A 14,457-nucleotide genomic window follows, 5' to 3' on the forward strand; every position below is an offset into this window, starting at 1 on the left:
CAGGTAAATGGCTGCTTCTGGATGGGGCATAAACCAAGGGATTGTGAGACTGGCTGGGAACTTTCACAGACCTTTGAAAATGAAGATTACATGACTATAACAGGAGCCCAGCAGTGTAGCAGGAGCCGATAAAACTGAAACAGTCACAAGTTCTTTATATTTCATTCCCTTGGGAGTCATGGGTCCTGGATTTGGGACACATTTTGTAAGTTAGCCCACTTAAGATACCTTGATTCAAAAACTGTTGCCCTATGATGCACCATTTTCATCCAGAAAATGTCATGATAATGAGAGTTTTGGTAGCACATGGATAAACTTTGTTCCTATAACTATTTTCAATAAAGTCTTTATCACTTTCTTCCCAACAAGAATAGTATTGCTTAAACTTTAACTGTTAAAGAGAGAATAATCTACTAATAGTTTTGTACATCCAAAACCTACTTAGCTCTAAAATAATTTAAAGCAGACAATATTAGCTCTTATTATCCTGTACTAGCCTAAATTGATTCCACCTTGGAATTGGAATGGAACATTCATATAAATTAGAACTTTTCCCCCTCAGTGATAGTCACACAATTTATTTCCCCTGGAAGTATTTCAAGACAGATAATTTAAAAATATTTTTCAAATCACTTTAAATGCAGATTCAGTTCATGTTCAGATAACTTCTGAAGCTCAGAATAAAATCATATAGATTTATTGTGGAGTAATTGTAGTTCTGTACAACTTTTTCCGAGCAAACATCATAGGATGACATTGCTAAGCTTACTTTTAATGAAGCAATAACAACATTAAGCAGTATTTGTTCAAGCCTTTGCATACGTCTATACCTTGACTGCCTTGAAGCTTTCTCCTAAATATGTGGGTATAATATTGTTTATTAAAAAAAGAGTGGATTGCCTTTAGTCATAAAAAAACCCTTTATTTATAAATATGTCTACAAAATTATATTTGTTCCTTGGAAGATGTATAAATATCAACTTAAAAGTATGAGAACTCCACAAATAATATATTCCCAGTGTTTCCAGTAGCATAATTGCCAGAAATGTCAAAGTGAAGCCACTTTACTATGATTTTATGCGTGGCTGTCAGAATACATTTTGAGTCAAGCTGTTTTTTCTTGTTTTGTCATTTTGCCTTTTTTTAGTATGATCATTTTCTTCTTTGTACTTTATAATAAAACAATCACCTTTTTTCTTTTAACTACAAATTAATGCAGGAGGAAAAAACAGAACACAGCTATATAATCTGAAATTATAAAAGAGCAATATTCTTTCTTTAATACACCTTCACATCAAAAATAGCAAAATTGTTATAAAAAATAAATATCAGTGCATCATTCTTAAATTACTATGGGTCAATTGGTTGGTTTGGCATAGAAAGTTTCATTTACATTCAGCATTTCTTTATCACTTTGTTTAGAATAATCAAATACTGACCAGTGATGAAGTGAATGATTTCAAAGGCAATATTTTCTACATCTTGAAATATTTTCACTGTCATCCTAAGGAAACAAGATTATCTCAAACATCCCATCCTATTTTCTGGAACAAGTAAATGATGCCATTTTCGAAAAGTAATCCATTCAAAATGATCATCAGACACAGTTTGCGGCTAGTATTCAAAATAACTGCAAAACAAAAGAAAAACAGAATGTGCTAGGGTTTCCAATAGATTTCCATAATAATAAGAAACAAATTAGTATGGACAAATGCTATTTCTGGTTAATGAGATGACCTGGTTTTGGCTCAGAAGCTAAACAGGGATGGGCTTACTTAGTGTTTGCCTTTCCTTGTTGAGCACAATTGTTCGTTAGTATCCTTTGCACATTAGGAAAATCAGTAATTCAGTAATATTCAATTCTGGTATTCTTTTCAAATATAGTAATTTAATTTTAATAGTGATACTTATGCCCAAATCAGTATTATATTAGCGTAGGTTAAATAGTTATTACATTTTATTTTAAAAACTTGACATTTGGAAAGGGATCTTCTTATGCATCTGATAAAGACAAATTAGGGGAAAAAATTCAAAATTACTGCACCAGAAGTGATGCTGTTTGGATTACTTAAAAACTCAATAGAGAATATAGTACTTAAGAACATATCTGAAATTTACTGATATTTCATTGGCAAAGAACTGGAAAAATAAACAAATTCCAGGACAGAAAAGGATATTGTATATAACTAATGTCATTCTTGTTTATTTTTCCAAGACAAAATTAACAACAAAATCTAGATACAGAGACTACTTAAACATGTTATATATTTAAACCATTGTTTTAATTACGGTTTTTAACTAGAATCAAATATTATGTTTGCAGTTTTTGCTGTCTTATGCATACTGTTTCAATTTCTATGTATTTAGGGTTTTAATAAAGAAATGAAGTGCCTCTTTCAAGAATTTCAGTACTGCTGTATGTCTATCTGCTTCAAGTAGTGGAAACTCTGCTGGAAAATCTACCCCTGAACAACATTATTGTAATACTGAAGTTAAATTAGAAAAATACCTCTAATTGCTTGAAAGTTTGACACCAGTACAAACACTTTAATGAGCTTTAGACACAGATGAGTGTAGTCATGCTCCCAAATAACTGCTGGAATTAGTAGAAGTTTTCCATAGCTGGATAACAGCAATGCTTTCAGAAGAAATATGAAATTTGCTTTGGTTTTCAGAACATCAGATCTTACTAACCACAGAGCAGTGAAGATGCCAGTCAAAAAGGCAGTTTGTTCTGAATGGGAGATGGGTATAAGTAGAAAAAAATGTCATTTAGAGAAAGAACTGATATCATAAAAAGTTCCTTAAGTAGCTATATAGTATTTTACTACATCTTACGCACATGCGTTTTTAAATATTCTTTTGGAAGGCATGCATTGGGTTTAGATTAGGCATAGGAGTTTGTAATTCAAACATTGTAGTTTCAAGCCATTTAACATGTGAACTGTCCAACCCTAGGTAGTAAAGCTTCACTGGCCAATTTTGGATTGACAGAAGCTAGCTGAAAAGTTAAGGCTGCCATATTCAGGCTGTAAAAATCTGACAGCCACTAGATGACAACAATATGTAATAGCTTACATATATCTCTTGCTTGCCATCTCTTGATTTTTACAGCCCAAATACAATAGAGCAAAGAAAAGCAGGTTCTCTTGCTATTACAGCAATTATTATTATTTACTGATTTTGTTTTATTGCCGATACTCAACATATCTCCTAGCAGTGTACAAAGAAATAAAGATTAAAAACTTCAAAGCAGCATCAATATATATATTATGATGCCCGGAATTTGCATTTTTAGTATTATTAAGCGCGCGCGCACACACACACACACTAGTATAGCACTAATCAATAGTTAATCATGTATGTATATAGAATTCTGAATACCATGAGAATTATATATCAACATCTTTGATTTTTACGAATTGAAATAATTGTATTTTACGCAAATACAATATCCAGTTTTGAAGAATCTGAGATAAGTGTTTTTTGAAAAGCCATGGGATTTAGGATTGAACAGAGATTTGCACTTGGGTCTCCTAGGCCCTTTCGAGACACTATCTCCTGGAAAATATTTACATTCATAAATATTGTGCAACATATTTTTACATATGCTAACTCATGGTATGCTGCAATCTTTTGACTGTCAGATATCTTCCAGCCAAATTCAATGAAAGCAAGAGAAATATTGGCTACATGAATATATATCACAACACATTTAAGAATTTTAGTACAATTGAAGCAACTGTCAGTGTTTAAATGCTGCTGTTTAAAAGGACAGAAACAATAAAAGGATAGAAGCAATATCTCCTTCATTGGTAGCAATATTTGCCCACAGCAAATATTTGATCTTACCCAAAGATGCTATTCCAAACATTCGATAGAAATCCCATTCTTTGGCATATCTAATTAAATCATCAGGATCAGTACTTTGACTTGAATCCTGTAACTGCAGCCACCTGAGATAAGCTTCGCAAAGTAAACAGAATATGCAAAGCTTTCCATGAATCTGCAGTGGGAAAGAATATTAATGTCAAATGCAAATACTGTCCAATCAAAATACTGTATTGACCACAGAACTATAAGCATGGTAGGCTTATCACATTTTACTAGTACAATTAAGAAAGCCTGTATAGGTCATTTGATCTCCTCCATTGAAGAACAGCTAACCAAGCTATGCGACATGCTTTGAAGTCTTGAATAACTTCATACATTAAAAGTGAATCTGACACAGAATTCAGCTCAGACTGGGATCTAGTCCTAGACTACAACTTAATTCATGGATTTGTACCAGATCCAAAATTTGGTTTTTCTACATCTAAAGCAGTTGTTCTCAACCTTTCTAATGCCGCGACCCCATAATACAGTTCCCCATGTTGTGGTGACCCCCAACCACTTATACATCACCGGGTGCCAGGGGTGTGGGCAAAGAAAAGGGGGGGAAAATGGCGGACTGCGTTGTTTGGCGACCCCCGTGAAATGGTCGTCCGACCCCAAATGGGGTCCCGATCCACAGGTTGAGAACCACTGATCTAAAGCCTATATTTCAATTTTACACAACACCTAAATCAGATTCTTAGTGATATGGGTTGAATTTATTACAGCTTATGATTCTACAAAGTGTAGTGAATACTGTGCTGACATACAATAAATTCAGTTATTTATAGCTAGGTAGTCCTTGACTTACAACAGTTCATTTAGTGACTGTTCAAAGTTACAATGGCACTGAAAAAAGTGACTTATGACTGTTCTTCACACTTACTACCTTTGCAGCATCCCCATGGTCACATGATCACAATTCAGATGCTTGGCAAGTGGTTCATATTTATGATGGCTGCAGTGTCCTGGAGTCATTTGACCAGCTTTTGCGATCTTTTGACAAGCAAAGTCAATGGGGAATCCAGATTCACTTAACAACCATGTTACTAACTTAACAAATGCAATGATTCACTTAACAACTATGGCAAGAAAGGTCACAAAATGGGGCAAAGTCACTTAACAAATGTTTCACTTAGCAACATAAATTTTGGGCTCCACTGCAGTCGTAACTCGAGGACTACCTGCAATGATACACTGAAAAACTATAACAAAACCCAGCTTTACACCTTGCCCAGTATTCTTCTTCTTCTTCTTGTGCCATATCCGTTACTGGACGTTGGCGACCCTGTTTTTATCAGCAGCCGCACGAAAAAGTGAGGCAAATTCCAGCACTCAGTACTCAAACAGAGCCTACTGAAGTGACTACCTTGCCCCCTGAGCTCCTGCCATTTCTTACCATGCTTCTCTTTTGACATATTTCCACTACAAGTTCCTCCACTAGGCTTACTATGATAGACATGCCCAGATCGTATCTAGAAGCCAAGTGACTACTAAACATCAATTTGAAGAGGGACATAAATATGATATTGTTAAAATATCATATTGTAAAGCAGTGGTTCTCAACCTTTTTAATGCCACGACCCCCAACTGGTCATAAGTCGAGGACTACTCAACCGGCCGTAAGTCGAGGACTACTCAACTGGTGCAGCACCGTTTGCAGAATGGGACTTTTGGCGGGCTCAGCAGGGCAGAGACAGCCTGGACAATTCCTATTGGCTTTTGAAAACCAATAGAATTAGACTCTATTCAAGAGAGTCTATTCTATTGGCTTTCAAAAGCCAATAGAATAAAAGGGAGTAGCACAGCTAAGGAAAAGGGGAAAAAAATGGCGGACTGAGTTGTTTGGCGACCCCCGTGAAATGGTTGTTCGACCCCAAATGGAGTCCCGACCCACAGGTTGAGAACCACTGTTGTAAAACATAAATATACATTAGCTATCAAACCCAATATGGACACAAGCACTAAGTTGACTTCCAAATGACTATGGTATAATTATAGATCGAGCAGCCCAGGCAGATAGTAAAGAATGAAAAGAGTTAGATGTCAGAAGAGTGGCTGATAGTTGTAGGTCAAAGGATCATTCAAGGCAGGAATCAGGAAGTTCTAGTCCAGAGTTTCCCAATCTTGGCAACCTCAAGAAAGGTGGACTACAACTCCCAGAAATCCCCAGCCAGCATGGCTGGCTGGGGATTTCTGGGAGTTGAAGTCCACCTATCTTAAGGTTGCTAAGATTGGGAAACACCGTTCTAGTCAAACAATTTGCCTACTAAACAGCATTAAACTGCAATGTATAGATAGACTTCTAAAAAAGACAGATGCTATGAATTCTCTCTGTATATTATATAATTATGTTTTATAGTGGCTATAGTTGTCCAGTACATCTCCAAAGTGTGCTTTATTTTGACCAGTTCCTCGATCAGGACAGAACTACAAACTTTTAAACTTTTACAAGTTAAATCCAATATTGCAATTTTTAGAATAGGAAGCCAATTAAAGTTAATATTGTCAGGTCCAAAACAAATTAGCTTTTTCATTAGCTTGGAGCAAGATTGACAGATCCTATGGCAAACTAAGACAAGAAGCAGACACAACAGAAACTTACATTTATTTTTGTATTGAATAAGATATGTCTGTAAGCTTGTGCTTTGCATAAGATAGCATTAATTAAGATGATGACAGGATCATATTCTATATATTTGTCCACTGGCTTCTGGCAGGATTTCTGAAGGTAACAAAGCAAAAGCAAAGTAATATTTCCAGTAATATTATAGAGAACAAACACTTATTAAAAGCTCTTAAGACTTTTTAAATTTCTGTTATGAATCAAGGGTTTTTCAGTTTTATACTGTAGTTTTCACAAAGTAACATTTCTGTCACAACAACAAAAGAAAGTAATATTTTCATTTTACCCAGTATTAAGTTCAGCAAGAGTAAAGGGGAATGATTTGAAGAAATAATCAAAACAATTTAAACAGAAATAAGTAATAGTATTTTTAGCATAATATAAACATATTTAAATAACAGATTGTGATTAGGGAAAAAATATAAAAGAAAAAAAAATGAAAAAGGCAAGGCTATTTCAATGTTTTTTCTTACAGGCACATTTTTTCTCTTTTGCTGTTTTAAAAATTACTTTATTATTTTTAACCATTAAAATTTTGAATTCTCACTCCAATCCTAATGCAACAGTAGTAGTAATAATAATTTTAAAAGATAAATAACATAGATGTATGTATTCTGTTCTCCCCCAACATTTTACTTTTTGTTTTTCCTGTTGTTTTTTATTTAATTAATGAAAATCAAAATTATATTTAAAAAAATTAGCCCAGGTACAGATTTAAATACTTCAGGCACACAACAAATGCAAAGTATACATTGAACTACAAGAAATAAAGAAATGGTCTGTAGAGGTTTCTGAAGCTAAGACTGAAAATATGCATTCATTTGTGAATAACTTTTAATTTTTACTGGTTCCATTATACACTATCAAAATACATATATACATTTGAAACCTAGACAAAGAGAAGTTTATGCTTTGTTTACAAGATAATATACGATGATCATAAAAACATGACCTGGTCTTTCAACTCAGGAAGTACAAATGCATTCCAGACATACACCAGTCATAGATCATGGGAGGGTTGCATGCTGCAGTAGTGGAAGAAAATTTTAAAACTGGAGATTATTAGGAAATGTACAGCAATATTTATCTTAAAAATAATACAGAGCTGAAAAAGATAAGGATTTTAAAAGGACAAATCACCTTTTGGTGGTTGAGGGCTATATTTTAATATTTGGGGGAACTTTAAGGCATGCGGAGATCAGGGTGAGTAAGCAAAATGGACATAGCTAGGCTGCAAAGGTAACATGTTTATAGCTTTAGAATAGTTGTTTGTTACATTTGCTGGAACTATATCAGGGCATATTTATTTGATTTTTTTTATACAGTATTTGGCAACCTGCAGAATAAAAATCCAGACAGCCACTTCTAATCCATAGAATATATTTGATCAAGGAAAAGGATGGTATCTCACATTCTGATTGGCACCATTATTACATAAATATACATTTCAAGTGTTATTTTTATGCAAGTGAATATTAACTGCTATGTTTGATCACATTTTTGCTATAAAACATCTTTAATAAAATAAAATATAGTGGAGATCATGAACAATAAGCTCCATTGTAGTTTTTAATATCAGAAAAACCTGTTTTATTAGATTTGAATAATCTGCTACAGAAGGTTGACACTGGAAAGATACAACTGTAGTTAAAACATCTTATACTGTATTCACTCTTCCTACTGTAGACCTATGGAATACAGCTCTTCTGTTAGTTATACTAGCTGTCAATTGCCATTACTGTAGAAACTACAACATTTTGGGAGGGCTTTCTGTTTCATAAGGGGAGTGCATCTAACTTAAATGATATTTTTCTTTCTCCCCAAAAACCTATTTCAAAAAATAAAGGAGGCTGAAGGATACTGGCTGTGCTGCATTGAACTGTAATCAAAGGGTGAAAATAGCAGAAACGGGGAAAGAACAACCCTGTAAGCCAGGGAATTTCCATTACTTACTGATGCTCAATTACGGGCCTTTCATTCCCTTGAATTTCAATCCCATGTGACATAGTCCATGACAGACCTCTTCACTCTTTTGGAGCCTCTGGGCCCATTTGGATTTCTGAGAACATTTATTATTTATTTATTTAATTTTATTTATATGCCGCCCAATCCCAAAGGACTCAGGGCGGCGTACAAAATTAAAGCAATCATCTAACAATAAAACAATACAATCATACCGCGTGTCCGATCATATCCCGCCCCCCCCAGGGACATCAGCCCCAGGCCTGCCAGAACAGGAGAGTTTTAACGGCTTTCTTAAAGGCCGGCAGGGTGGGAGTAGTTCGAACCTCGGGGGGAAGTTGATTCCACCAGGTTGGAGCCACCACAGAAAAGGCCCTTCCCCGAAGACCCGCCAGCCGACATTGTCTGGCCGACGGGACCTGAAGGAGGCCCAATCTATGGGACCTCACCGGTCTCTGGGAACTGTGCGGCAGTATGCGGTCCTGTAAGTAACCTGGCCCTATGCCATTAAAGGTGATAACCAACACCTTGAATTGCGTCCGGAGACCCACAGGAAGCCAGTGCAGCTCGCGGAGGATAGGTGACATGTGGGCGTACCTTGGCGCGCCCACAATCGCTCTCGCGGCTGCATTCTGAACCAACTGCAGCCTCCGAACGCTCTTCAAGGGTAGCCCCATGTAGAGCGCGTTACAATAATCCAGTCTTGAGGTGACAAGGGCATGAGTGACCGTGAGTAAAGCCTCCCGGTCCAAATAAGGCCGCAACTGGTGCACCAGGCGAACCTGGGCAAAGGTCCCCCTGGCCACAGCCGATAGATGTTGTTACAAATTTAGCTGTAAGTCCAGGAGGACACCCAAGTTGCATGCCTGCACTGAGGGAGGTAAATTTGCCCCCCCCAGGACTAATGATGGACCATCCAGTTGACCTTTGGGAGGCAAGACCCAGAGCCACTCGGTCTTGTCAGGGTTGAGTCTAAGCCTGTTCATCCCCATCCAGACCCTCACATCTTCCAGGCACCGGCACATCACGTCGACTGCTTCACTGAAAGGACACGGGGAGGAGATATATAATTGGGTATCATCCGCATACTGATGATACCTCACCCCGTGTCGCCGAATGATCTCACCCAGTGGTTTCATGTAGATGTTAAAAAGGAGGGGGGACAGGACCGAGCCCTGAGGCACCCCATGATCGAGGCGCCTAGGGGTCGATCTCTGTTCGCCCGCCAACACCGACTGCGACCTGTCAGAGAGGTAGGAGAACCACCGCAATACAGTGCCGCCCACCCCCACCTCTCCGAGACGACGCAGAAGGATACCATGGTCGATGGTATCGAAAGCCGCTGAGAGGTCAAGAAGCACCAGGATAGAGGAATGACCCCTATCCCGGGCTCGCCAGAGGTCATCGGTCAGTGCGACCAAAGCAGTCTCAGTGCTGTAGCCGGGCCTGAAACCAGATTGAAAAGGGTCCAGATAATTAGTTTCATCCAAGGATCGCAAGAGTTGGGACGCCACCACCTTCTCTACAACCTTCCCCACAAAGGGGAGGTTGGAGACAGGACGAAAGTTCTTCAAAACAGCTGGGTCCAGGGAAGGCTTCTTGAGGAGGGGCCTCACCACCGCTTCCTTTAAAGGTTGCGGGAAAGACCCCTCCATCAAGGAGGCGTTGATTATCGCCTGGAGCCAGCCTCGTGTCACCTCCCTACTGGCAGAAACCAGCCAGGAGGGGCACGGGTCCAATAAACAGGTGGCGGCATTCATTGCCCTCACGGCCTTGTCCACTTCATCAGGGGTCACAGGCTCAAACTCACTCCAGATAACATGACTAAGACCAGCCCCTGGCAACTCGGCTGGCACTGCCCAGTCGGAGTCCAGGTCTATCTGAATCTGAGCGATTTTGTCCAAAAGAAACTGAACAAACTCCTCAGCTCTCCCCTGCAAGGGTTCCTCCGCCTCCTCCACTTTAAGAAGGGAGCGGGTCACCCTAAACAAGGCAGCTGGGTGAGATTCTGCAGACGCAATAAGTGCAGAAAAGTGAACACGCTTTGCCGCCCTTATTGCCACTAAATAAGTCCTAAGATAGACTCTTAATAGTGATCGGTCAGATTCAGAGTTACTGGCCCTCGCTCTAGACGTCTCTTGTGGCGCTTCATCTCCCGGAGCTCCTCAGTAAACCAAGGCGCCCTCCGGGGACCACCACCACAGAGAGGTCGCAAAGGCGCAATTCGATCCAGGGCCCCGGACGCCGCCTCATTCCAGGCCGCAACCAGGGACCTGGACGAGTTGTGGACAAGGGAGTCAGGTATTTCCCCAAGCTCCTCCTGGAACCGATCTGGGTCCATTAGGCGCCTGGGGCGGAACCACCTAATCGGCTCCCTCTCCCTGCGATGGGGGAGTGATGCTCTGAAGTCCAGCCTCAACAGGAAATGATCTGTCCATGACAAGGGAGAGATCTCTATTCCCCTTAATTAACATGTCACACTCTCTCCTCATGAGACCTAATTTTAAGTCACCTAATTATCCTCTTCTTTTTTTATCTATTCTATTTTCTCTTTAACAGTTTGGTGCCCAAAAATGAAAATAATGCTTGAGCTAAATCAAACCAATCCTGAACACTGTATAGTGCAATGATTGTTTCTGAGATCTGGAAACCACACTTCTATCAATGCACCCTTAAGTTATATTTGCCTGTTTAAGCATGTTGACTGCTGACTCACATTCTAGTTGTAATCAATTCCAGATAATTGTCATATATACTGTTATGAGTTCACATATACAGCAATGCTTAAGTTTGAAAATCATTTTGAATTTTCAATGTTTCTGCATCAATATGATCTCAAACCTGATCTGTTCTGCAGTTACAACTCCTAAAACTAGACAAACAGAACCCAACAGAACAACTGTCAAAAACATTATACTGGTTCATGTTCCAAAACTTCATATTTGTATATGCCAAAAGTATATGAACTTTGGCTTTCAGTAACTAGTTTGCCCCTTTGGGGCAGAAATAACTGCAACAAAATATTTCCAATAACTGATCAATCTCGCACATCAGCATGGAAGAGCTTTAGCCCATTTCTCTTTACAGAACAGCTGCAAGAGATATTGGTGGGCTCACATGAACTTTCTCTTCAGGTACTTCCACATTTATTTAGGATTAAGGATTAAGGTTAATGTACAACTCTGACTCAGCCATTCGAAAACATAAAGTTTCTTCTGCTTTAACCATTTTTTGGTTATACAGCTTGTATGTTTTGGGTCACTGTGTTGCTGCAAGACCCAACATACCTACAAGAATATGTTGAGTATCTCCTGTACATTTCCAGAAATACAAACACTAATCTTACTTTAGGTAGAGGAATCGTCTGAGCAAATGTCTTGCAAGATTAGAATTGGATCTCTATAAGCCAGGGTTTCCCAAATTGTGAGATGTACCCCCTTTGGAGCAGTGCAGAGTCCAGGAGAGGTACGGTATGAAGAACCTTTTAGTTACATTGGTAAAATAATTTCAGCTTTCCCCCAGTTTCACTGTTATTGTCATTGCGCATTTGTGTTCATTTTGGTGTTGCATTTTTAGGAGAGGTGTGGGAGGTGTGACGCTAAAAAAAATTAGGAACCTTGTTTAAAAGCTTTCAGATATCTTCAGGCTGTAAAGGACTTCATGCTGAAGAGCAATAAAACCTATGAATAAAATGTAAATAGCACTAAGTCTAAAGGTAAAACTTCAGATTAGGAGGGAATGTCGATACACTTCCCGTCAAGGATTAGGCTAGGAATTTGAAGATCCTCTTGGATCCGGGACTGATATTGAATAACTACAGGATATCAGTGCAAGGTGGATCTATCAATTCGAAATTCCTGCTTCTTCACATAACTCACGCAGATAGAGATCCGCACCACACCACGCTGATAATCCTTGTAAAGCTCAGTCGCTTTTGTACTGCATTCAACACAGCGGTAACAAGCAGATTCCTCCATTTTTCCCCGAGAAATATTCTTGCGAAGGGTGTTCTGCTTCGTTCGCTTCCGGATTCCGCTCGCAAAGCCGAAAGCCTTGCGGAGCATCTCGGCATTCGTAGTTTTGCGCTCGATACACAGCCCAGCGGAATTCTGGGCACAGAACTACAATTCCCAGAAAGTAATTCGCTCGCCCACTAGTTGCCGGGACTCTGAGGGAGGGAAACGCGAAAAAAAAGGTAGAATAATCTGCGCAGGCGTGGTAGGAAGATGGCACCTGCTTGTGGCAGTCGGGGTTGCTGGCCGAGCGTGGCGGCGCTGAAGCTCTTTTGGACGCTGCTGGCGGTTATCCGGCCGGTGCTGGTTCTGGCTGAGCAGTATCCCTCCTTGTCTCTGCGCCACCACCAAGGGAGCAGTTGTTGCCCGGGCTTTTGGGAGGCTGATTGGGATGGGGAGCAATACGCGGCAACTGCCGGAGAAGGCGGTGAGTAACGAGGTAGAAAGAAGGAACCGGAGAGACCGGGCAGTTTCTGGTGGGAAAGTCGTAGGATGGCCTGGGCCGGTTTCGACTGCAAGGATGGCGAGTTCAGAGTGGAGTGCATCGTTTCGCCCGAAGGTTCAGCAGTTCAGGGAACGACTCCAAGCGGTGTTTTTTCAAACGTGGTTATTTTAAAGTTTGTGCATTTCAGCTCCCAGAGATTCTCGTGCTGGCTGGGGAATTCTGGGAGTTAAAGTCTACACTTCTTAAAGTTGCCAAGATTGAAAAATTGTGGGCTGCATGGTATCTGAAGAAGAGCTGGAATCCCAACAGGAGCTTTTGAAGGCATCTGAACACGTTCTTCCAGGCTGCATTTTTTTTCCCAAGGGCTGAAATGCCATCTTGTCCGGTAAGGGAGTTCCCACCCTTATAATGTCCTGTTGCAGGACATTTGAAGATGAACGGGGCTGCACCCGTGACAACAGCTTTAGGCACATGCCAGTTAATGGATTTTGCTATCTTGGTCAGTTGGATGGGATGAGTTTTGGTTAGTAGGCTTAATGAAGACAGGATAGTTAGTTAAATTTGGCTTGACATTAGCTCTTCCTTGGATTTGTGAGAGTAAAGAGAGAGAAGATTGGCTGTTGAGTCTAAGAAGTCGGAAATATCTTTTTAAAGGAAGTGGTGGTAGTAACTTCTTCAAAAGAGATGATTAGGCTGCTATGATGAAATCTTGCCTGAATCGGGAAAATAAAAACAATTGTAGGCTGGCTGCTAACACTACCTTTTCTGGTGTGATACTTGAACTGATCTTGATCATTTCAAAACTGATTTTCTTTACCCTGGCTTTAGGCCTGGTTTGGCAGATATCACCTTAAATGCCCTCTCCCAGTTTGTTCAGTTGTTTGGGATCCTCAATATATTTCCCTTCTGGACCAATTCAGAATGCTATGTTTGACCTAAAGACTGGTTAATAGCTCTGACCAGATTATTTGAAGGAAAATTATTATTCTTGTTTATTTACCAGGCTCCTAAGATTCTTCCCTAGGCCTGTCGCTAGCTACTCTAGACAAGTGAGGTATGAGAAATTGTGAAGCATTTGAGAAAAATGGGAGGCACTCTAGACATAACAGTCAACAAATGGGAGAATATCTTGTTAGTAGCTTATTTCATAAATGGCAGTTCAGTCCAGATTGCAACAGGCTCAGGAGAAGAGCTGCAACATATTTAAAGAGACTGCACCTCAATGAATTAATTATTAGGAGTGGGCTGGAGATGGAAGTTTATGTGATTCTTTCTACTTGATTGTGCCCTTCAATATGGAGCTAGACTGGTGAAGTGGCATGTTATTCCTCCATGAATGATAACAGAAGAACCAGAGATAAGGTTTTTTTTTAAATGTACACTGAGTGAATGTGATCAGAAGAAGAAGGTATTCTGTTAGGTGTGATGATAGATGAGGGAGAACAGAAAAAAGTGATCAGGCCATTCAGTGATCATAGAATAAATTAAAATAATGAATGAGAATCACTTAGAAAAACTGTTTTGGATAATGTATGTGA

General features: G+C 39.5%; 2 protein-coding genes across 5 annotated transcripts in view; one reads left to right on the top strand and one right to left on the bottom strand.

Annotated features, from left to right (window-relative positions):
* Positions 1-681: 681 nt before the first annotated feature.
* On the bottom strand, positions 682-12,496 carry ARV1 (ARV1 homolog, fatty acid homeostasis modulator). The gene is made up of 5 exons (XM_039364412.1): positions 12,340-12,496; positions 6,479-6,598; positions 3,853-4,006; positions 2,510-2,734; positions 682-1,630 (listed from the first exon to the last, which is right to left on the bottom strand). Exons 1-5 carry the CDS (start codon positions 12,436-12,438, stop codon positions 1,524-1,526), a joined length of 705 nt encoding a protein of 234 aa, XP_039220346.1. The 5' UTR covers positions 12,439-12,496; the 3' UTR covers positions 682-1,523.
* Positions 12,497-12,680: 184 nt separating this feature from the next.
* The window catches only part of TTC13 (tetratricopeptide repeat domain 13), a 30,461-nt gene continuing 28,684 nt past the window's right edge, over positions 12,681-14,457 (top strand). For 3 of the 4 annotated variants that reach the window (XR_005559290.1, XM_039364406.1, XM_039364407.1), the window contains exon 1: positions 12,681-12,901. Coding sequence is in view for 2 of the 4 variants with exons in the window: in XM_039364406.1 (XP_039220340.1) it covers positions 12,688-12,901 (214 nt within the window). In the remaining 2 variants the exon portion in view is untranslated. The other variant, XM_039364409.1, reaches the window with a different exon arrangement.

This window comes from Crotalus tigris, unplaced genomic scaffold (genome assembly GCF_016545835.1).
Source record: "Crotalus tigris isolate CLP2741 ecotype Arizona unplaced genomic scaffold, ASM1654583v1 scf7180000019759.570773, whole genome shotgun sequence".
NCBI classification, from domain to species: Eukaryota; Metazoa; Chordata; class Lepidosauria; order Squamata; family Viperidae; genus Crotalus; species Crotalus tigris.